Genomic DNA, 25,188 nt, shown 5'->3' on the forward strand with positions numbered 1-25,188 from the left:
TTAGACCATAGTCGAAGTGCTCAATGGCTTTCAGGATAAAGCCAAGAACAAGTTAATGATACCAAAGGGGATTGTTAAAAGACATAAAATAAATGCAAACATAGCCCAAAAGTGGGGTTACTTTGGTAGGAGACAGGTGGGCAAAACTCATGTTTCTCAGATACATGTATTTATTATTTGTTCTTATTGACAGAAAACGAGAAATAAAAAATTGCTGTTGATAGCACACAAGTAAGAAAAACAGCTGTATCCAGCCAATTAGTCCAGGTTAAAGGCAACTCTGAGTACACACTGAAAATACTAAGCCCTCAAAAGTTATTTCTGAAAAGTCATATAGCATAGCAAGTATAGCCTCAAACACCAATAAAGAGAAGAAAGGTGGTTTATTAAACAAGGAGTCTAATTTCAAGCACATTCTGTAATGCAAAAGAACAGAACAATTGCTGAGGGGAAAAAGAAAATAAACGGGAAAAAAACAAACCCCAAAACACTCCTCTAAACATTCAAAGGATAATGGAACGATAAGCAATAAGCAGCATGGGTTCATAAGGAACATGTCGTGCCAAGAAAACATGATTGCTTTTTTGATAGAACTGCAGAAATCCTGGATGAAAGATACACAGCGTGATTTTAATAAAGGATTTAATACAGTGTCTCACTAAATCTCCCAAAACGAATTCAAATTGCTCTGGATGTAAACATTGTCATGTAAATTGAAAACAGGTTGAGGGATCACAAACACTGGCTGATGAGAAATGGCAGCGGATTGCACTAAGTTGTGGGGAAGTATGCAGTGGGTCTACTGCAAGGTATAAAGTTGTTTCTTGTTTTAATAACTTCATTAATAAGATGGAAGAAAAGGTAAACAGCATGTAAATGATCTCTGCAGATGAAACTACAGTTAGAGTAATGTTAAAGTGGTAGAAAATAACAAACTAAGGTCTAACTATAAAAAAAAAACCAACTTAAAAAGACAGCAGCAAGCTACTGCATTGGAGAAGGGACAGCCCACAGCAGAAAAACAAATATCTTGTACAGGCAAAGCAATGGCCTACACTCACTGTTAGGAACGGAGGGCAGCATACATATGAGGGTTTGGAGTGCACTTCATTGGACACAAAAGCTAATGTATGTTTGCGCTGCATATTTAGTAGTTTAACGTGGTACAGGAAGGGAGAAAATCCCCTGTGCATGGAGGAAACGTAAGGTTTTAAGCGTTTACAATTAAATACATTTTAGCATTCCAAACTAGAGAAAAATCTTGAGATGCATGCAGGAGGGAAAGACGGAGACCACAACACTGGGAGGTAACAACAGGAGCTAGGGACAACTAAACTAAAGTTGTCTGCTCCATGCTTTCAAGGGATGAGGCAGTCTCTACGCCATAGGCTCTCCCTCTCCATTTTATTCCTTAAGCTGTTCTTGTTTTCCTCATATTCTCTCAAGAGAATCCCTTCTTCCTCACTCATGACTTTTTTTTTCTGTCAGCCTTCTTGACTCCTCTCCCTCTTTGTCCTTCACAGAGTCTTTCTCAACTCCCCTTCCCCTCATTTTCTTCATTTCTCTTTACAGCTGCACTGGCTGCTTAAAACCAACAACCGAGATGTCATTCAACTGCCTCTGCCACTCTGAGATACATGTTATCGCCCACTCTGGGCTGGACAGCAGGGGGGGTTGGAGGAGGTGCTGCTATGCTGGGCAATCTGGGCCACCCCAAGGACAGCAGTGCTTCCAAAACCTTTTGGATCTATGAACTACTGCCAACTCTTCAGAATTTCTCAGCACAGTTTCAACTGGAAACGGTGGAGCTTTCATTCTTCCATCAGGTTCTCCAGACCAGCTGTGCTATGGCCTCACAGATCTTCCTTAGGTCATGGACCACAACTTAGAAGTCACCACAGTTCAGGTCTTAATTTCCCTTGAACTTCAGTTTTGCATTAAATAACAAACTAGGGCAAGCAGTGAATAACCGGAGCAATGTTCCAGGTGATTATCTGTATCACAAGGGCAGACTGACTTGAAGCTCTGAATACTAGTTTGTGTTTTTTAGGGTTTATGGCTCCAATCCAAATGAGTTGAAATAGTCAAACTTGGAGATCAAGAAAGTGAGAAGGACCATGGCCATTTTTCTGCATGGGGAAAGTAAAAGGGCTCTGGTAAGTATAGGAAAAAATATTTTGTATAAAGCAGCTAGCAAAAAACAAACAAAAACCAACCAACCAAACAAACAAATATCTAAGAATTCTCTGAAATGCAATGATCAAAAGAATTTCACCATGGTGGGCACTTTAGAAAAATCAGTTAGGTTGAAAGCTGACACCAGCTACCATTTTAAAAGTCTGTAAAGGTTTAACCTGTGTCCATAAGACTTTTATTGCCCTTCTACATTTCTTACCGATTACAGAGTGAAAATCTTGGATAAACTTTTAAAAAGGAAAGGTTTTATTATTTTTTTCCCCTGGTCTGAATTTCATAGCCAGGCAAAGAAAAAAAGAAGTCTTTGCATCTCACCTCTTATTGAGACCTTTTATCTGTTTGAGCACTTTCTGCACAGAACCTTGTGAAGATGAACACAGGTAAAAGGGATGATGCTAACATGAGAGACTGAAATAGAACGATTTGATGTGGATGGACGTGACTCACGTGGCTTCACCCTCATTGTCTTAATCTATGGTCTATCAAGGATAGTCACTAATAATAGATACTCTTTCCCATAGCTCCACATTATATAAATATAACTTATTCCCCAAGCAATCCACCTTAAAAAAAGTATTGATGACATCTCTTTCCAATGATCGATGTTGTTAGATAGTCTATATGTTGTTCTGCCTTTTGGATAAAACAGGACAGAAAAGCAGCAATGCAAGTATCAACCACATTTTAGTTTTCCATGTAATATAGATCACTTGTCTTTTTATTACTAATAGTAATAGAAGGGTTGCTGATACTTATCTTTCAAAACAAGGATAACTTAAACAACAAATCTATTTGGACTATGTGATACAAGCACTGATGCTTGCCCTTTAAAACAGAACTCAAACTTCAGCAAAAGAGAAAGGTTAAAAAGAAAACTATTATAATTTAAAATGTGAAACTAAACAGGAATAGCGATCTATATTCGGGAGTCATCATAAGCTTTCCTAATGGACGTCAATAAATGCAGAATCAGAATAGTAATTGTGAGAAATTCCCAATATTATCGTTAAACTTTGAATTCCTTTTTGAATTTCAGTTTCAAACTTTTCAACATTTATTTATTAGTACAGGGCCTGACCCAGCCATATATGCAACTGAATTCAACAACAAAAGTCCTTCCATTGATTAGGGGATTTTGGTCAGTCTGGAATAAAAATCTCAATGACACCACATTGCAGAAATTATGTTCTCTCTGAACTCAGACTTTTATGACAAGGTAATACACATCAAAACCCAGTGAGATGTAAGAAGACAGCGTAAACAAATCAGTCTTTTTTCTATAGGAAAAAAGTTGCCCTATTACATTTGCCTAAACGAGGAAGGAGAGTGGAGTGTAAGGTAGCTGAGCACACCATAGTTTAAAACCAAAAAAGAACAGATGTTATTTTGGAAATATACTCTTTTTCTTCTTCATTGACGAACTGTTGATATGAACCCTGAGGAGAGGTAAAAAGGACAACAATAATCCCTTCTTGCTGCAACACAGTAACACGTTCAGGCTAGGAGTATCACTTATTCAGATAATGAATACTGGAGATGTCAAAAAACCAACATTGCAGGCATTGAAAGCCTATTGATTTCTTTATCATAGTTGAAATGTCATAGAACACCTACCAAAAAGAATGAATGTATTTGGAAACCTTTCAAATTCCATAATTTTCTGGGTTTTTTCATGTAAGAACATGTGTATTGGTTTTCCTTTCATAGATTTTGGCTGCAAAAACATCTCTGAATTTTAGTTCCCTCATCTAACAGAGAAAAATGCTTTTCTTTTCTTTTTTTTTAATGTGTTATAAATATAAACGTCTGCTTGTGGTTTGTGAGACTCTTTCTAGGCTGATGCATGAATTTGTAGAAAGATTGTCAAAACATGTACAAGTCCTTTAGAAGAGAAGCACACTATGAGTTGTGAAAGCCTGACTGAACTGGAGGCTGTATCAGAATATGACAGAATAGGAGCTTTATCATAAAGGAAGATCTTATCATAAAAAATACCAAAAGTATTTCAAAGACACAGGACATATGCACCACCCCCCAAAAAAAAAACCTCAACAACCCCCCCTCCCCAGAGAAAATCAACTCAGAAACTATATGGGCTGCAGCAAAATTTCAATTAAATATTTGAGACCAAAGAAACTGGGAAAACACAACCTTCAGGCACTAACTTTCAGCATCTAACAGGGCAGCAATAGTAAACGGTACTATCATAATGGCAAATTAACTGTTTTTAAAGCCAGCAAAAGAGGGCCTTTTTAGACTGGCAGAATTAGGTAATTATGGTGAGATGCAGATACACCTAACTCTACACAAAACTACATCTCAGTGAGATAAGAAACTTCTGGGAAATATCATTCCTCTGATTCCCTTTGATGTAAATGTTTCAACAAGACAAAAGCCCAGAAGAACACTTCCATCACGCCTACATAAATACAACAAGCTCCTCCGTTCCAGGCAAGGTGGTTATATGGCTACAAGCTACAGAATCCAATTTTTTTGTATGTGCTGTTCTTTGTAACAAGCCAAATACTTAATGAAGTAAGAGAAATGTGACAAAATGTAAGCAGAGAATAATAATTTATGAGAATTTTTGTGTTTAGAGATCAATTTTCTCTATTATAAAGCAGGTGGAATGCTGACACTGGAAAACCTATGCGCGACTCAGTTCTTATCTCACCATTAAAGGATCAGTGACGTAAACCAAACACTGCTTAACCTTCTTCTTCGTGATCCATATTTCTTGCAGAAGTATGCAGAAGGGCAATATGTCTGCTAACTGCTGCCTGCTCCTTCCATATAAAAGCCAGAAGCAATATTCCTCAGTATCCTTTAAGAACAAGCAGTGAATTTATCATATCTGTTTGTAATGCCCTTTGGGACTCTTCAGGAAGAAAGGCGCAGTAAATGTAAGCTCATTATCATCATTAACTCCTTTTATACACCAGCTGAGCTCAGAAGAAACAAATGGGAGAAAAATACAAGGGAAAAAAAGGTTAAATATATTTACCATTCTCTTCTTTTCCTGGTAGGTTGGGGTTTTTTTTATTCATAGATATCTTTATTAGATAAAACTTATTATTTATTAGGAAGTCTTAAAATCAGCTTGATCATTTAACTCCATGAGATGACACTTACCTTGCTAAGGAAGATGATGAATAAAATGGCTTGACTTATACTAAGGGACATTCAACACAGTGGTGCCTAACTTACCACACTTGTTCTTGTAAGCTTAGAAACGCCTTAAGGTTCCCACAATCACACCTCACCTACCTGTGTGAGAGAACAGTTTCAGGAAAAGGAAAAGCTTTCCATTTGTCCTGTTCATGTGTTTTCTGGGTAACCGTCACAGCCAGGGGAACGGCACTACACCTAGATTTGAATGGGACAGGACTCACTAGTTTTAGCCATTGAAAGGTTAAATTTTTCATCCAAAATTATTTTCTAAGCTCCTTCTAGGGTAGATGTGTCCGAGCGGCACCTCCAGACAGCTGTTTATACCACACACGTTGGTCATTAATATCAGATAAATGACCTCAGGAAGGCACTTTTCTCTCTCTGTTGACAGCAAGGTCAGCCTAGTGTGTACCTTCATGTAAAGCCTACCTTTCTGCCAGCTAGGTGAATTTGTGCAGCTGTGTTTTTACATACAAACAATAATTAACAATTCGTACGAAAGGATCTTTTCGACACTACAGCTTGATTCAACCCCATTGAGAAAAAGTGGTACTAATCTTGTCTCTGTTGTTGCAGCTGATAGATTGGTTTTATGCGTGTATGTGATGTGTATTTTCTATTACTGTAGATTTACATGGTTTTCTTTGTTGATCATTAATACAAAAAAGACGGGGCCCCAACCTGCAAGCATACTTGGGATCGCAAGACTTTAAAAACTGGCCCGCAAGAAAAGAATTTACAGGACTATTAGATCCACAGTCCTGATTTCTCTCCCTAAACCGGGGAGCTCTGGTAGCTTTGACTAAATTTCTGATCTTTATATCAAATCAGTTACGTTTGAGGGGGAGAAAGAAAGGTTCTCAAACTGCTTTATGGGAAAAGTTAGAAACTTTTAAACCTGTTGGGAATAAGCTACACTAAAACTCTTAAAAATGGAAACAAAGGCAATAGAGAATCCTTAAGGCTACTTACAGTGAAATATTTATTGTATCGAACTTTGGCAAGCTAAGAAATCACCTGAATTAAATAAAAATCAGAGAACCAAGGAGAAAGAGCTGCGAAGTTTATCTGACTGTACAAAGCCAAGAAACGAAACCATACACAAATGTTCAAAACAGGAAAGGAACATAGACCTGCCTCTCCAGGCGTTGAAAGTACGTGGAGACGCTTCTGATGCTGTCCAGCTGCGGGGGGTGACGTTTTGAACGCCATCTCCTTCAACGGCACCCTTGTGCTTCATTTTGCGCTCTCATATAGGAACACCCCATCCTCCCCCCCCCCAACCGTGCCCTCTGCCCCCTACAGCAAGGTGCCCTCAGGGGCTGGTAAAACCTCTCCTCACCTTCCACCCAGACGCCGACAGCTTGCCCCATCACCTCTCACCCTCTATTCCCGTCGCCCGGGATTCGTGCCGGGGTGGAGACTCCCCGTACCGGAGCAAGGCGCTTCGCTCGCCTATCGCTCCCCCCGGCCCCGCTGCCATCCGCGAGCCGAGGCGGGCGGCCAGACCCTGAGACCGGGGCGCTGGCAGCAGCGTGGGGATAGCCGGCAGGCTGCAGAGACGCCCGGGGGCGGCGGGCAGCGGGGAAGTGGCTTCTGCCGGCGCATCCCCGCACGGAGAGGCTGCGGGAGGGCGGGCGGGGAGGGCAGGGCTCGGCTGGCCCCGCACCCTCCCCGCGCCCCGCCGCCCGGCTTCCCCGGCGGGCGGGCGGCGCCTCGGCCTCGGCCGGGCAGCAGGTCGGCCCCGCAGCGCCGCCGGGCGGCGCTTGCGCACTGCGGGCCGCCGAGCTCCTCGCCCGCCTCCCCGGCGCGCCCCCGGGAGCCGCGGCGGAGCCGAGCCGAGCCGAGCCGTGCCGGGCTGAGCGGGGCCGGAGCCGCGGGGAGCCGGGAGCAGGAGCGGAGCCCGCCGCAGACCGCCTCGCTGCTCCCCGCCCACCCGCTGCCTGCCCGGGCGGCCGCGGCTGCCGCCCCGCTTCTCCTGGTGCCCGCACGGCTCGGGAGGCAGGAGCAGCCCCGAGGGGTCGGTCCCGGGGCTGCGCCCGCCCGGCGCCGCGCCCGCCCGGCGCCGCCAGCAACTTTGCCGTTGTCGCCGCTCTCCGCCGTGGTGCGAGCGCTTAGGCGGCGCGGCGATTAATCCCGGCAAGAGTTTTGCAAAGCTCTTAAACACCCTGAGCTGCGCGCAGCAACCTGTTTTCTCCGAGGTTGCTGGAGAGGAGGAATTAGTGCTTGCGATTATCCGGAGAGGGAAGGTGTTTTCCACAAGGGACCTTTCCTCACCAATAAAGCCACCAACTGCCCGCAGCGGCGGGAGGATGTAAATAGGCAGCACGAGGCCGGTGCGACTGCTGGCGCGGAGGCAGCGGTCCCGGGAAAGGGCGGAGCGCCGGAGGGGGGTCCTCCCGGCGCTGCACTTGCTACATTAACTCGGCGCGTCGGGGACTGCGACACAACTTTCCGAGTCTGCCCCGGGAGGTGGCAAGAAGAGCCTCCCCGCTGCTCCGCTCGCCGCGCCCCCAGCGCCGGCCGCTTCCCGCGGCGGACCCCGGCGGCAGCGGGAGCCACGCTCCGGCGGCAGCGGCGTCGCGGCTGCTCCCGCCCCGGCTAGGCAGGCTGTCCCCGGGAGCCGGGCGGGCATGTCTCCCGCTCCTAGCCCCGCCGAGCGGGGCGGCCGTCGCCTCTGAAGGGGAGCGGGTGAGCCCCGCCGCCTCCCGGCCATGCAGCCCCTCCGCGCTCCCCTCGCCCTGCTCTGCCAGGTGCTGGGCGCCTGGGCTGCCTGCGCCCTGGCCCCCGCCGCGGCCGCCGGGCTGCCGGCGCCCCCGCAGCGCTCCCGCTCGCCGCCAGCCCCGACGCCCCTCGCCCCGGGCCGGCGGGCGGCCGCGGCTCTCCCCGGGCGCGGAGCCCTCCTCCGCGGGGCCGACGCCGCGCCCGGCGGAGCGGCGGGGCCGGGCGGCATCTGCGCGCCCCGCGGGGCGGCGGGGGCCGAGCGGCGGCGGGCGCGGAGCAGCGAGCGCGGAGCCGGCGCGGCGGCGGGGAGGGGTGCGGCGGGCGGCCCCCGCTGGCTGCCCCTGAACGGCTCGGCCGGCGGCGAGGGCAAGGCCGGTGGCCGCGGCAACGCCACGGGGCGCCGCGCCCGCCTCCGCAACCCCTTCTACCCGCTGACCGAGGAGTCGTACGGCGCCTACGCCGTCATGTGCCTCTCCGTGGTGATCTTCGGCATCGGCATCATGGGCAACATGGCAGTGATGTGCATCGTCTGCCACAACTACTACATGCGGAGCATCTCCAACTCCCTGCTGGCCAACCTGGCCTTCTGGGACTTCCTCATCGTCTTCTTCTGCCTGCCGCTGGTCATCTTCCAGGAGCTCACCAAGAAGTGGCTCCTAGAAGACTTCTCCTGCAAAATCGTCCCGTACATCGAGGTAATGGCGGTGGGTAGGGATGCGCGGGCCCGTGCGCCTCCGCCAGCCCCCGGGCGGCCCGGTCGCTCCCGCCCGCCCGCCCGCCCGCCCGAGGGGACGCGAGCCCCCGAGCACCCCTCCCGTCGCGTCTCCGCCGCCGGCCTTAGCTACGCGCGGGGCCGGCGCTGCCCGCGTTCGTTGCTGGCGGCCCGGGGACATCCAGGTGCGGCGTGGTCCGGGTTCCCCGGGCGCTCCTGAGGCAGAGCGGGGCCCTGGCCCCGGCCCGGCCCCGCGGTGATGGAAGAGGTTCTGGCCGCATCAGGTGCAGCAGCATCGGGATTTCTGTAGCCTCGGGCTGAGCGCGTCTAGCTTTTCCTTCCACTCGCGCGAGTTCTGCCGAACTTTCCTTGCTCCTTGTGATCCTGAAAGGTGAAGAATCCTCTCAGAATTAAATCTCAAGTCTTTTGGTTTACGTTTCTTGTTTTCCTGAAGTGAATCAGGAAAGTGGAAGGAGGGGGTGACTGGGGATAGGCTGTAAGAAGGTGATCGTAAAAAGGACCATCAACGTCATTTATGTGCTCTTAATTTATACTTCAGCATTCAAATCTCACACTTATTTTTTGGCTTATCTTTATTAAAAAAAAATGACCCCGGCTCCACTTAAATTGCAGCTTCTTGGCAGCTGTTCAGAGGCTCTGTCAAAGAAGCTCTCAGCCAGCTGGCCAGAGTCTTGCCGGCAGCGTTCAGGTTGTCCGCTTTATTTATTTACTGGAACTGAACGCTGATGCTTGTTGGTAGGATGGTAGCCCGTAATTCTGGCTGGCTCTGGCTGGCTCTGCTGCATTCACAAAACCTTACGTTCAACATTATTCTGTAACTGAAAGCTGAGGAAGTAACTGTTGATTCTCTTGTGCTAAGAATGAGATATTGAGAAAAAGAAAAGAAAAAAATCCCAACTTGTTATTAATGCACAGAATATCAGTTTTGACAGCACATTGGTACACGGTAATACATAACTAACTGTCAACCGATATTTTTAAGAAAGTGTTCATAAAGATGTATGGCGTGTGTAGCCATTGAATTGCTATCACTTCTTTCGTATGTGATACACTTTATTACCGGTGGTATTGGACAAAGGGTGGAGCTGTGCTACGCTTAGATGAATTCAAGGCCAGTGGTATACCACTACCTTTGAAAAACTCCGAGCACACTTAACCGATTTGCATTTAAGAAGACATGAAGGAGTAAATATGTATTTGTTGAGAAACCGATAGTACTAGGAGCTTTTAAAGTTTCTGAATTGGGTTCTGGGGCTACTGTGTTAACCAATAAGTGGTACTGTTTCAGTTAAAGTGTAACCATTTCAATTAAAGTAGCTAGTGTAGTTTAAGTGTTTGCAAGACTTTCCTATAGTGACATTTCACCTTTTTTTTGGTGCATCCACATACAAAATAGAAATTATTCTTTGTAATGCTGATTCTAATTAAAGATCAGTAATTGAAATTACTTTCATGGCCACGCTATTCTTCATAATTAGTTGCTTATGCTGTGCAGCTTTGGGCACTAAAGAGTTTGTCAAACTGAAAGTAGCTTATCTGAAATGTAGTTGCCGAACTTCAGAACTGTAATCCTGAAAAACATTCAGCTGTTGCTATCCCCCCTTTATACTTTAATGACACCTTATTTTTTCACTTTAAAGTTCTGTAGATGTCTAGAGTTGAAGTCTTACTCAAGAACTGACACCAATCCAGTCGTGATGGACCACTAGCATGGTGCCTGTCTTGGGCTTAATTATTACTGGCATCTAAAAGTGAAACATTCTCCCTGTCCCTGAGGAAATTTAATTAATTTATATCTGAGGTACAGATGTAAAAAGATATATCCTTGGGGTTCTGTGTTGCTCCCAGGATTGTATATCTTTCATTCAGTAGTCTTTAAATATAATACTCATGTATGTAAAGTATATTCATCACCCTGGGAGCAGTGAGTAAAAGGCTGGATTTCCCCCTCTGTAGACTGAAGCCATGAGTGGCAGATAGTGTACACCACTAGTGGATTGTGCCTCTCCACAGCTTGTCTTGAGCTTGGCGAGGAGGACACTGTCCTAGAAATCAGGATTTGAGCCTGTTGAGACGGAGGATGGACTTAGAGCAAAGTTTTGCCACTTTCCAAGTGTTGTTCAAACCTCACAGCTGTTATACAGTGGCACTGACACCACCAGGAGCAATGCAGATGTGGAGCATGTCGTGAAATCTGCCCTGTGAGTAGCTGCCGCTCCGTGCTCTGTCAAGGATTGTTCACAGCAGTGCGCTCATCTGGCAGGTGAACGACACTGTCTTCTCCCTCGTAACTCACCTGGGCAGGCTCATCCCCTTCGCACACAATGGGAGAAAGATGAAGCCTTCTTAGCTCCTTGAGAGGAAAGCTGTAGACAGCTATCTTCAGGAGAGGTTTCCAGACCTTCACGGAATACAAATAGAAGCATCTTCCTGAAGATGGACAAATTTTAAGCTGTTGTCTGTGTTTTCTGTAAGTTAGCCCAGCGTTTTGTTAAGTGTCTCTCTGTTCCATGCTTTGCACTCTTTTTTGTATGCCAGTTCTCCTCACATGCTGTTTAGGGAGCTACGTGTCTCACCCAGAGTTGTAGATCCAGAAATATCTCATTTTCAAGCATCAAAGACCCTTATTGGGCTGCACCCTCTGTCATTCCAGTTTGTACTTTCAGAACTAGGCAACCGGGGATGTCTGATTATCCAGAGCAAGTGATATGGTGATCACAGCATTTTAACATAACTCAAGCATGCTTTGTATTGTGTTTGAAGGTTTCGAGTGATCCCAGTGAGGAACCTTGAGTTTTCTTAGTTTAGCCTCTTGTGGCCAATTGTTTTTCATTTGTGCTGTTTAATGGGTATTGTGCAGAATTTCAACAAAGCATCTGTTGCCAGTGATAACACATATGCACACAGTCTGGGGAAAATGTTTTATGATATCTTCAAGCACATTTGTATAGGTAAATGTTGAGCTTCCAGCAGTGGAAGGTCTCCACAGTATTTAATTTAAAGGGCAGTTTTTCCATACCTAATAAAGATCTGCTGTGACCAAGTACATTAAGCAGTCATTTCAGCCATATATTGCATCACAGTTTGGCCACTTCTAACTACCTTTTAAAACTATGTCATGGCTATGCTTGCATAAGGAATGCTGTGCACATGTCTGAGGAAGAAACTGAGTAAATTAATTCTGTGCTTCTCACAAGGTCTTTAGGTGATGAGAGTAAAACTACTAAAGAACAAAGCTAGAAAGACAGATGGTTAGTAGAAGTGGATGAAATTATCTCCACCAAGAACTTCACTTGACCCTGATGATAGCACTGTCCTGGAGAAGCAGTTTTGAATGCACTGAGGGGGAACTGAGAAGGGAATTAGAACAACTGGGGCAGCTACTCTGCCCATAAGGATGTGTGGAGATGAGCTTCTCCTTCGCAGTTTTAATCCCCTGCTCAGCAGTTCTTGAAATTTTGCCACTTTTCTGCAGATGGTTCAGAAGTTTAGCTTTAGGCACGCGTGCCTGAAGTGTTTACCTGTACACTGTGTTTATGTTGTGTTCCATATACTTTTCTCAGTATTGCTCAGAATCAGGAGATATAGGGTAAACAACAATACCAAGACAATGACCTTGGCTAATTTCTATTCCACAAGCCCTGCCAACGTGGAACCCTTTTCTCTTTGTTTAAGCACACCCAGTCTTTTCAGCAAAAGGACTAGGGGAAAGAAAAAAAAAAAAGGAGTACAGAAAAATATAGTTCCAGTTCCCCTACTTACAGATTTATGCTAGGCTTTAATAGAAAGAAGTGTGGATGTAGACAAAATCAGTAGTTTTACTGTGCTTCTAAATATTTCACAGGTGTTAAATATAACAGTCCTCTGAAGAAGCATTTTTATTTTTTATTTTAACGCTGGAAGCCAATAGTGAAGAGGTTAAGTAAGTTGTTTAAGGCCCAGAGCAGCTTGCTCAAGATGACAAATGGATTGTGTCAACTAGGACTAGAAACTATCTTTTGGGCTTTAAAAGGAAGCTTGCTTGAGTTGTGTGCATTCTGCTCTTGGAGGTTATGCTAGAAGCTTGATGAGTTTGAGGGGGGTCGTTGGAAGTAGGCATCACTTTCTATGCTGGCAGGTTGAGACAAGCTACTTATAGTGGAGTAAGGATTTAGAATAGGGGAACGGTCTAGAATGAGGGTTTGCAGAGGCTGATTTACCATCCTTTGCAGTCCAGCACAGAGCAAGAAGTTTCTGAGGCCAGTGATGGTACTCAGCCCTGCACTCAGTGCTAATAAACATGAGCCCCTCATACCCCCCACAAAGAAGAGAAAGACAAAGTTTGTGGTGTCCTCATCTGGACCATATCATGCATACGAGACTGGCTTCACTCTGGAGCAGGCTGACAATGAAAGCCTCTGAAATATGATGCCCAGTCTCTGCATGTGCTTTTGGCAATCAATTTGTGGCATCACTCCTTTTCTGGTGGGTAACTTCCAGCTCAGGAAAGCTATCATGATTAGTATTCTTAGCGGAAAGCATAAGGATTGATTTGGCCTGGAATACGAATTACTCTTTCCCTGGAGCTGACCCTCCGGGACAATTTGAGGTGAGGCATTTCCCCTTTCTCTCTTTTACTTGGTAGAGGCAAGTGAGAGGCACAAAGAAAGTGGCCGTTCTCTGCTTGTTCTAAAGCTGTCAGAAGATATCCTTATTTTAAGTTGCACTTTAGGGAAGCAAATACATTTTTTATGGGAGTTTATAAAAGCTGTGTATTATCTGTCTTTTCTGTGTCTTTTGTTATGCGGCATCTTCTTTACATCTCTTCTTTGACTCTAGTCAAAGCTAGGCTCCTGAACCTCCAGTAAGTCCTCTGGGTCGTAGGCAAAGATCGTCAGAGAGGTTTGCAGTTTCAAAGCTTCTCACTGAGAGTTTTCTAGGGCAATGGCTACATGTGTCTTTTACTGAGCAAAATATCTTCAGCACTTATCACACAATAAATAATTATTTAAAACAGAAGTGTTAATATATCTCCACCCTTTAGGCATTTACAGCATGATGATGGTAGCTGCCATGTTGGCTGTTCTGTCAATCTTTTTTTCCTCTGCAAACCCTGTCCTTAGGGGCTTATAAGTTGTCCATAAAAATTTGCTTTTGGCTTAAACTTTGCATGTGGCATTTCAGCATGGAAATGAATTTCTGTCAGACTAGGTTTAAAACTGGGTCGGTAATATTTAAGTTACATATGTGTGGAGAGAAAAAGGCAGCATCTGCTATCACCATTGACTCCACTATGAGCACTGGGATGTCATTTCTCCATATGACAGGATTTTGCCTGCAAAGGAGGAAGAGGCAGATTTTTAGCAGCAGTTCCATGTTGTTAATATTAAGAATTAGTGCAGGAGTCCCTTGTGTAACATGATGAGAATTTGATCCTCCGTGGAGAATGGCACTCATTTATTTAAAAAAAAGAAAAAAAAAAGTAAATTAAATTTATGTATATGGTATCATGGTAGATTGCAAACAGGAAAATGAACAAAAATTAAATCCTTCTGTGTTTTGTGATTTTCCCAACCCTCTGGATAAGCATGTGGTGTACTAATGAGTATTTCCAGTGCCCTGACGGTCTGGTTGGCTTCTGCTTCCAACAGAATTCAAGAGCAGCTCTTGGAAGTGGATTCTGATTCTGAACACTATTACTCTTAGGATATACAGAAGGATAAGAAACACACAAAGCACATGTGCTCTATGTCTCCCTGATTTGAATGTTGATAGTACTACAAAGGAAACAACCGTATTGTACCCGTTGTTCCACGTGTGTAGGACATCTCCATGATAGTAGTTTCCAGAATTACCATTCTGTCTTTTAGATAATTAAGGTGACATAGATTTTCATCCAGGATGCTTAAGCTAATTGCTAATGTCAGAGGGGTACCCTGGCCCCAGTACTCCTTAGGTACTGAATTACTTCTGCCACACCACGGTAGTGTTTTAACTGAGTGACCCTTACCTATTTTAAAACATAAAGCCATTAATATTTAATAGCACTTCATGTAAGAAATATAGAGATATTATATTTACTTATTTTTGTTCTTTTATAGTAATGACTGTCATTCTTGGTTTTGGGTTTGTTTTTGTTTTTGTTTTTGTTTTTAATTGAAAAAACAGAAACCAGAAATCTAGATAAACTTAAGCAATTAAATAATTGTTTGCAACGGGATGACCTTTTATTTTGCAGTAGTCCAGTCTTATTACTGGACTCTGTACTGTAAGTGTAGAGTAGCACAAAAAAAAGTATTGCAGTCTGTACTAACTATTTATCCTAGGCAAAACTAACAAGTCTGCAAGAACCACCATGGTCTGTTGCATTAACATGCTCTAAAGCTATGAAGTTTGATGTGGATATAGAACAGCCATAATAAGATGATAAACTATAATGGCTTGGAGGAAAAAAATTAGTCATTTATATAACAGGAATGGATATAAAGAGTCTACAGGGTGCAACTGAGAGTTCAGAGATGGCTTGGCTAGTAGTCATCAACCTTTTCTGTAGTTCAGCTTTCCTATAACAACGGGAAAATCCTGCTTTGTAACAAAGGAAGGAAGAGTGCCATGTAGTTTAAGAAACTCTGTGTTATCAACATAAAATATATTCTGTCTTAGAAAATCCAGCTTCAGCTGGTAGAGGCAGCCACTTCTTATAACTCCTTTATTTTATCTTGTTCCATATAAACTCAGTCTACATTGTTTCCCCTCACTTCTCCATCAGAAGGCGTGCACGAGAACATGTTGCCTGAGATGATTAATGGTCCCTCTCATTTCCAGCCTCGAGTTGCTCATGGCTGGTTGATTCCCATTCTGTTATTTTCACTGTCCTTCGGCTTAAGTAACTTTTGTATCTCAAGATAGACTTATTTGTAGATAGCAGCAATATCACTTCTTGGTCTTCGTCTTACTGGACTGAGTGACCTAACCTCTCTTTTATATTCACTCACAGAATTTGGTCTTTGATGACCTTTTCACCCAAGTCACCTTTTCTGATCTCGTTTCTGGTTTTGTTTTCATTACCTTTATATAGTCACGCAGATATTAGTGAGAGAGAATTCAGTCTTATTTCCACTGGCATTGCTCACCATACTACATCTGCGCTGCTTCCCTGGTCAGCCAGAGGCTCTACGCCTAGAGGCCAGGGCCAAGAGCTGTGGGACCACAGCCAGGAGAAGAAGTAGGACAGGCCAGGGAAGGCCTGGGAACATTTCGGTAATTGTTAAAGTCCGTGAAAGGGGAATGGGTATGTTGGAGGGACGGAGAGGAGAACTGATGCAATTAAGCTGAGCATTTCCTGAGTTTACTGTTGTTCTCTCTGGCCTCAGTTCCCCAAATGAGTTTTGACACAGTTGACTAACAGCTGGTGAGCTAATGACCAAAGGTTTATGCACTGTCTTGAAGGAGCATCACGGTGCCCACTAACATCCCTGTCAATGCTTTTAAAGGAGCAACAGTATTAAGAGACTCTCTTGTAACAATAATGTCTTCTTTTGTGTGTGTATGCTGTACCTGGTAATCCCTTCAACAGTGGTTCTCTGCCCAAATAGGGTGGGCACCTCCTCAAAGCAGGGGTTACTTCACCACCTCCTCACTGGTCGTTCAGTTAGAAACTTGGGGACTTTTCTGATATCATCTAGTAAGAGAAAGATGTAAACTGGTGTCATCCTGAATGTCTAGAGACTGAAAGAGAATCTTCATAGGGACCATATGGAAATAAATCAGACAACTAAGTGATGATCAAAAACTACTGAGCCTGACTCGCCCTTGCCTTGCCTCATTTCCTGCCATGTTGTTGGAATTAAGACTGCAACAGCATATCAGCATATCAGAAACTCAGCTGTTACAACAAGAGCAGCACCATTAAACTCCATGCAGCTTCACACCACTTTAGGATTTGTTAATTTGTCCTTTACCTACTCCCCATCAAACAAATTATCTTTGTTCTGTGGTTATTTCAGGGCAATGTAACAGATTAAAAAGGAAACTCCTCTGGCTTCTTCCATGTTTTCAGCTTAACCCTAATTATTAGTATGACTGGTATGAAGAAACACCCCTAAACTAAAATTGCATGAACACGCAAAATGCATGTCCCAATTCTCACCCACATAGGTTGTGAGCAGCACCCATTAATTTTGCTGGCTATTACTCATAGTCTGCCATGTGGGGCAAGTAATCAGACCCTTAAATTGCTCTACTGCCTTTAAGCAAGTCAGCTGGAGTGAATCCCTGTTCATCTGCTTGGGAGTGTTTGTTTGTTTTTTTGCAAGCTTTTCCATGGCATCACTAACTCTGTTAATCTACAGAAAATAGGAAACCATTGCCTGTTCCAGAGAAACACCAGCTTTGTTTAGCTTGTTTCATCAGTAAATCCACAGGAGTATTTTCAAAGCCGACTTCAACTGTTCTTAGTTGTTTCCTCTTGCTCTATTTCACTGTCTTAAACCTCCAAGTTGTTGGTCAATTAATGTGACAGGAACCCCGTAGGTTATGTTTGTTCATGGTAGGCTTGTCTTCTTTCATTAGTCCAGCCTTAACAACTCCAGAGTTTTAATGTCTTGGCCACTGTATAACAGCCTGTTTGCAATGAAATGGTAAAGCAATAAAGGCGTGTGTGTTGGGGGCGGGGGGAGCGGCTCATGTAAGAGCTGAGAGAGAAAATGTTAATGCACAAAACCTCAGATTTTCTTCTGTTCTGCTGATTTTTATTTCAATTCCTATTCATTCCTGAACCTCGGTTATTTCCCTGTCTCCCGTAATTGTAGAGAGCCGAGTCCTGACCCTTTTGTTATTCATGTTGGATGTTCTGGCTAAAGGTTTTGCTGTCACTCTAAGGAATTTGAAGACTGCACACACATTTAAATGTTTTGGAAACAAAGTTGCTCATCTTGAATTTAAAAATCTGACTCTCAGCAGTGATACATGAAAATTATCTTTCATCACCTAAGTTTATCACTGTTCATTAAGATTTCCCTGTAACTGTAATTTTTCCTTAATTGTTTTTATTTTTTGCTGTATTTACCAAGCTTTCTTTGAATCTTGTCAGTTTAACTTCCTAAATCAATAGGTTTGCCTATTAAAAATGTTTACAGTAACTGCTTTGTCATCATTAAATATTCCTGCAAGTTAATTAGTAAGAGATTGCATCTTACTCATTCCATCTTTTAGGAAGCTGCTTCAAAGAATTCCCCAACTAAGCCAATGCCTGACAGTTCTAATCCCAAATGCCTAATATTTTTCAGTGATATTCAATTTTAGCAATCTGATATGGCTATTAAATACTGAAGGCCAAAATTAATAATACATTTATATAATTGTGCATAATTGTACTATCTATCTTTGCAGAACTTTTTACAAGAGATGCATAAACAGGAATATTTCAAAATTATGGTGGAAATCAGAAAATATTTTTTTTAGTCTACCTATATGAAATTTAAATGTATCATTGCACATCAAATTTGGGTAAGCAAAATTATAGTGAACTGCCTAATATTACCCTAGATTTCCCAGTTAATTGCACAGACACGTGGTTTATTCATGATAAGAGCAAGCATTCTTTATATTTATTAGGAATATTATTTAACAGTTTCTTTTATTTTGCATCAACACGTTTTCAGCATAACACAAGCACGCAAACCCAAGAAAATAAATGAATTAGAATGCAACAGGGCACCTAATCTTTCTCCAATTGAAGTTAATGGGAGTTCTGCTTTGAATTTGAACTGAAGTTTAATTTATTGGAAATAGGATTATCCCAAAATGTATATAGTCTTCTTGCAAATTTATTTTTAGGAAATTTAATTATAAACAGGAGAAAATGATAGGAAATTATATTTCATGACAGTACAAGATTTCTATTCATGCACAGAATGATGGCTGTTAAAGCTAGAGAACATGCATTGCTCTGTACTTGCTCCTTACAGTATATAATTGAGAGCTCTGTCCAATCCATCTTTAAATCATATAAACAATGATACTTCTGCCATTTCTCCTGGCCTGCAGTACACTCTCCCACAGGATGTTGTTTCCTACGAAATTAAGCCTAGATTTTCCTGTGAATTTTTTCTAAATGAAATGTTGAAGATAGATTATTAAAGCCTAACTATTATAGTAAAGGTCAGTTTTGCACAGGCTCTGGAAGTCTGAAGATTTCAGATACAGTCTCTTTGAACTCACAGTACGGGATGACTTTATGTGCCTACGTCCCATCAAAATTTCACTTAAAAGCCTAAGTCCACAAAAGCAGTTGTTGGATCCTACTCCGTTCAGTAGATGCCTAATCCGCAGGATTCCTAAATTTTGTAGATATGGAAGGTTTCAATGTTGTGATCCCCTACATGCTTGATGAACATGTGATGTGGGCGTAAGTTCATACTTCTGCTGAAGGAATACTCTCCCATCTCTCCCCTTTTGACTTAAATTCCAACCCCTGTGGTGGAACTGATCTTTCTGAAAAACACCCCTTAGAAAAAGGAGGGGGGGGAGAGGTTTAGTTTTATATATTGGTCAATTCCTCAATTTTTTTTCCACTCACTGTTGCACAGATGCTTGCATAGGCCTCCAGGAGAGGATGACACCAAGCTGAAATAAATACTTGTAGGCAGAAAAACAGAAGGACGTACTCTTTTGAGATGCATGCTGGATGCAAACACTGGAAGCTAAGTTCTGTCTGTGATGCTTCTTTTGATGGTGCTCGGCACCATGGTCCTTAACTGTCTCCTACACTGATACCCCTAAACTAGGTTTTCCTTTGCCTTTGTCAGTTAAGGGGCTAGACTTGACTGGTGTTTCAGAGTACAAATTGAGCTTTCTTTAACTATGAAAGAGTATAAATCTCTTCCAGAGAACAGCTCAATGGTAAGAGCCTTCATCCCATGTACAATAAATTAATTCCCTCTTCAGCCTGAGTGAGTTCAGGCCTTCATCTTCTGTCTCTAAGAAGACTGCCATCAACAGGGGACCAGGGGACTTTTGAAGGAGATGAAGTTTTCCCACTCTCCACTGAAAAATGGACTGTACCCTTGTAGCTGTCCTTTTTTTTTTTCCTTTTTTCCTTTCCCCCCAGACAGTACCTGTATTAACTTGCATTCCCTTTTCTCCTTCCCAGGTAGCCTCTCTCGGAGTCACCACATTCACACTGTGCGCCCTCTGCATCGACCGATTTCGTGCTGCCACCAACGTGCAGATGTATTATGAGATGATCGAGAACTGCACCTCGACGACGGCCAAGCTGGCTGTCATCTGGGTGGGCGCGCTGCTGCTGGCCCTGCCAGAGGTTGTGCTGCGCCAGCTGGCAAAGGAGGACCCCGAATACAGCGGCAGCCCACCGGGGGAGCGGTGCGTGGTGAAGATATCCACCGCGCTACCTGACACCATCTACGTGTTAGCTCTCACTTACGATGGGGCAAGACTCTGGTGGTACTTCGGCTGCTATTTTTGTTTGCCTACCCTTTTCACTATTACCTGCTCCCTGGTAACAGCGAGGAAAATCAGGAGGGCGGAAAAGGCTTGCACGAGGGGGAACAAGCGACAAATTCAGCTGGAAAGTCAGATGAACTGTACAGTGGTGGCTTTGACCATTTTATATGGGTTTTGCATCATTCCTGAAAACATTTGCAACATTGTGACTGCCTACATGTCCACAGGGGTCTCTCGGCAGACTATGGACCTCCTCCATCTCATTAGTCAGTTCCTTTTGTTCTTTAAGTCCTGTGTTACCCCAGTTCTCCTTTTCTGTCTCTGTAAACCTTTCAGCCGGGCCTTTATGGAGTGTTGCTGTTGCTGCTGTGATGAATGCATCCAGAAGTCTTCAACAGTGACAAGTGATGACAATGACAATGAGTACACCACAGAACTGGAGCTCTCCCCTTTCAGCACCATCCGTCGCGAAATGTCCACTTTTGCCTCCGTGGGGACTCACTGTTAATTGACCTTAGGACTTTATTTCCCATATCTGTTTCTTTTTTCTTTTTTTTTTTTACTTCATACTTTTCTTCTTGAAGCAAAATGCAAGAAAAAAAATATTTTTGAAAACTACTCTGGAAACCAATCTGCATATTAACAGTCATGCTTTGGAAAATAATTTGTTTGGTTATTAAAATGAAAGAAAGAGAGAGAAGGAGAGCCAGCACTCAGTTTTAAATCATGATATTTTGTATGGTGCTAGGATTTTATTGTTTGGGGAGGAGAATCCATAACAATCCACTTTTATTTAATTCCATAGTATTTTTTTGATAATCACTGTAAAACGATTATATAGACATGGGTTTTGCGAGATGTTTCATGTAAAAGATGTGGTGGAAAGTATTTGAAGATAGTTTTAATCCAATTACTGTAAACTATTGTGAGAGGACTTGGACTTCAGAAAATTTATAAACTAGCATAAAAATAAATGAGGTTTTATTCTTTAACTTCACTGTCAATCTGCATTTAACAAGGACACCTATAAGTAGTATTAAATTCCTTTAATAAGTAAAAAAATCTTTGCTTTGCATAAAATAATTTAAATGGCATCTTTAATTTACCATTCATGTACTTACCCTTGGAGGATATAATTACAGTGTTTAAGGAAGATGGTTATAATGGTATTAGATTTACATGAGTGTTTTTTTTAATGTATATTGCAAAGGTTCAATGTGCCTCATTGAAAATTTCCTTCTTAACCTGCAGGTATACAAAACTTGAGTTATTTTGTACTTCTTACAAAGAAAGATTTGCTTTCTCACTAAATTTTGTCTTGTGTGGTTTCAAAATCAAGTTTCTTTCCAATTTGTTATTGGTTTTACATCAAGAGTCTGTCCTCAGTCTCTGTATATATAGCTCCTACTGGCTTCAGTGAGAGTCCTGTTGCAGAGGAAGGCATTCTTTTGCCAGAGGTTTGCTGACAATAAATGTGAGGGACTGAAACATGTGCAGAGTGAATTCCTTCTTTTTTAAAAGGTATAAACACACTTGGATGCTTGGGGCTTGACCCAGAGCCCGTTGCAGTCAATGGAAAGATTTCCATCAATTTCAGAGGGCTTTGGATCAGAATGGCATCTCCTATTTATTCTGGGATGTGTAGCATGAATATTAATCACGGGGCCTCTGTATACCGATTATAAATCATGCTGCTCTCACAGAGACTGCCATTCACTAGCAGCTCACAGCTCTGAAGCTGGTTTTGAGAACCACGGTGTGTTTTGCTGATGGCTTCTTGCTGTCCGCAGAGTTATTAAAATGAGGGTATGTCAACACTGCCAGCAGCAGTGCGAGATAGTAAAATCTAAAGTTGTTATAAGCAAGCCAGGTTGGAGACTGGAAAGTGCCTATCTGTACCAGCAGAGCTTATTTGCCCCACTTCTTGGCTGAAGTAGACAGACTGTTCTTGGCAGGCAAGCTGGCTCATATTTACACTGGGCGGCAGGCTGAAGTGTAGACACGTGCTAAGGAACTGAATTTGTTATAATTAGCTTATATTTTAATACTAATTAAATAAATAATATAATTGCAATAGTATGTGCAGAAGTGAAATTCCATGCATTTGTCCTTTGAAATTAACAGTGACTGTAACTGATATAGTCTTGCTACCCAATACCTGCCTCTAAATATGTTAAAGAACTTGCTGTAACTTCTGGAAAGGAGTCTATTTTTTATTTGTAGAGTCTGGACTTAATATGTTTAATCTTTGTATCCACTTGGGCAAGCAGTATTTCTTATTTTTCATTACCATTTTAACCTATAAAAATTTCAGCTGAAAAGCAGTTGAAATTAATTAATCTGGATATGAATCCAAATATATATGTGCACTTGAGTTCTTTTTCTGATTTTTGATTCAGACATTGGACCCTGGCAAAGCAATCTGCTTTAGGCACAGGCCTAAATTTAAATATGTGTTTCTGTTTAGGACTTGCTAAAGTACCTAAGTTTTAAAAATCATCTTGTAAGATGGTCAATCACTTCTGAAGTCGGGAGAACTGTCCCTTCTTTATAAACTCGTCATTGACTTCACATTGCTTGATTACATTCAATAAACTATGGAAGGTATTAAAGAGAAAAGATAAAAACAAAATCTCCTCACTGTGGTGCCTGTGTCTCCTCAAATACATATTCTCATTGCTACATCTTGATTTGTACTATTCCTCTTTTTTAGGTGCCAATATTTATAAAGAATGGGAATGAAACCTCCCTTTTTGTTCCTTCATCATGTTGCTTGCTGAACTCTCAGCTGCCTTTTCAGTCCCAGCATAAGCAGTGGCTCAAGGACCTGAGAAAGGAACAGCAGGATGGGAGGAAGCACTTTTTTTTTTTAAAGAAGGAAATATAGAAATTACTTGGGAATATTAGATTATGACATTTCACTAATTTGGGTGCAAGACTGCACTGGGGCAGGAAAAGTCCCCAATTGCCTTGGACGTTAGGTGCTTCCAGCTTTCCAGTCTGCAGTGGATACTTGTAAGCTCTGCCAAGGAATGCTGCTCGCTCCCAGGTTAAATGCTCTGTGTCCCAGAGTGGTGCAGTTTGCTTCTCTATTGAAACATTTCCACAATATGTGTATGCTAATCCTACTGGGGAAAAAAAAATCAGCAAAAAAGAGATTTAAAAAGTCATTGGAGAAGGTAGAATTTGAAGATCAATAATGCTGTGTTTGGAAATAACGCTCCTGCTTGTGTGGTGGAGCATTCTCCAGCCTTGTATTCAGTGTTCTCCAGCCTTGTATTCAGCGGGGCTTCTTTGTACCCAGTGTAACCTTGCCTTTTCTGCTGCTGAAAGAGCACTTTTCACAGCTATTTCTCCCCCCTGCCTTGGACCTCCATAGCAATTGGACCTGCAAGACACCCTTTTATTCTAATTTGTTCTCTAAAGTGGTTAAACTAATCCCACGTTAGCAGGTTTGCATTGTTGCAGCCATTTTGATGCAGGCGTGGCTTGTTTAATGCATTTAAGTGTCATGATAAATGATTCCTTTTGTTACAGATGGGGTACGGCATTGCTTTTCTTTCTACTTTTGGGACTGATGCTCTGAACTCTTGAAATTTTCCTGGTGTTTGCTTTTCTTACTTTCTTTAATATTCTTAGAAGCCATTTCTGTCTGTTTGAATCCACTTCTGTAAGACATTTGTCTATTAACAAGAGGACGTTTAATGGACTGCTGAATGAAGATTTGGAAATGTTTACGGCAAGGATTTAATTTTTTTACATAACAGAGAAACATGCAGAGCAGGGTGATCAACATAAAAGAAGAGTGATGGAATGCAAAATCAGATTGTGAAGTAGGAAAGCCTTATACCTCTCAGGTATGTAAATCTTTAATACATTAACACTTATCATCCCAGCCCTGGTCCCATTAAGAAATTAAAAACCATAAAACTCTAGTATGAGTTCCAGTATCTCCAATGAGATCATGTTTCATGACCTGTATCAAAAATATGATCTTTGTGTAGGCGAAAGTACAAATGGTAAATTATTGAAAAATATTGCTCAGCTAGAAGAAATCTCTTATTTTACCCCTTCCAAGATAAATTCCTGCATCCAACCTTAAATAACTCCTACCCTTAAATGACCTCAGTGACTTGCTCAGCTCCTGTTCTGTCATTGGGACCCAGGTGTAAGCTTCCACAGCTGCTGCTCCAGCAGGTCTGGGAATGGCTCCTAAAGACAAAGTAGAGGTTTCCGAGCATGTTGTCCTACATCTCTGCATAAGAAATTGTATGATGTTAGGCTACATGGTGAGACTGTCATACTGTGCTTATGGCACTCAGAGGCAACCTAGATTCTATGAAATGTGAGTTGCTATTGAAACTCTGAGTAGCTTCTCCAAATTCATTAAATAACAAGAGTATTCAAAACATCTCCTAGCATCTGTGAGCCATTGTCTTAGGCACAGTACAAATACATGCAACTTGCCCTGTGTACGCCTAACTGCTGTTGTTGTTCTCAAATATATCACTGAGCTGCTTCTGGGCGCTTTTTTGCCAGGTGACGTTAACAAAACTCACAAAACACTTACATAATCCCCTTGTTACTGTGTTGGAATTAAGACTGAAGGCAAAACCTGCTCAAAATGAGTCTGTCTCCTTAGCTGGGCCTAGCCTTGTTGTGTGTATGGAGAGCACATCTAAGGTGGCTGCAGACTGTCAGTAGATACAGGCTTAGCACAGTACATCAGCTTATATATGTTTGTGCATGTTCTGATGAATCAAAAATTGAGATTCTGTTATTTCTAGAATGAAAGAGCTAGATTCAATATCCTGCTTTGCTTAATTTATAGTTGAGACTTGAATTTGGTGGTTCAAGATCCCATCAGAAAGGCATAACCACTGTGGTAATAGATATGCTGGTGAAAAGGTTTTTACCTCTCC

General features: G+C 42.7%; 1 protein-coding gene and 1 long non-coding RNA gene across 2 annotated transcripts; one reads left to right on the plus strand and one right to left on the minus strand.

Annotated features, from left to right (window-relative positions):
* Positions 1-364: 364 nt before the first annotated feature.
* On the minus strand, positions 365-6,856 carry LOC143155671 (uncharacterized). Its single transcript, XR_012994449.1, has 2 exons — positions 6,710-6,856; positions 365-2,129 (listed from the first exon to the last, which is right to left on the minus strand). It is a non-coding gene; the product is annotated as an uncharacterized LOC143155671 (long non-coding RNA).
* A 1,225-nt stretch (positions 6,857-8,081) lies between these two features.
* GPR37 (G protein-coupled receptor 37) lies at positions 8,082-22,886 on the plus strand. The gene is made up of 2 exons (XM_076329718.1): positions 8,082-8,786; positions 19,956-22,886. The coding sequence occupies exons 1-2, from the start codon at positions 8,082-8,084 to the stop codon at positions 20,772-20,774; spliced, it is 1,524 nt and encodes a 507-aa protein (XP_076185833.1). The 3' UTR covers positions 20,775-22,886.
* Positions 22,887-25,188: the final 2,302 nt, after the last annotated feature.

This window comes from Aptenodytes patagonicus, chromosome 1 (genome assembly GCF_965638725.1).
Source record: "Aptenodytes patagonicus chromosome 1, bAptPat1.pri.cur, whole genome shotgun sequence".
Classification (NCBI taxonomy): Eukaryota; Metazoa; Chordata; class Aves; order Sphenisciformes; family Spheniscidae; genus Aptenodytes; species Aptenodytes patagonicus.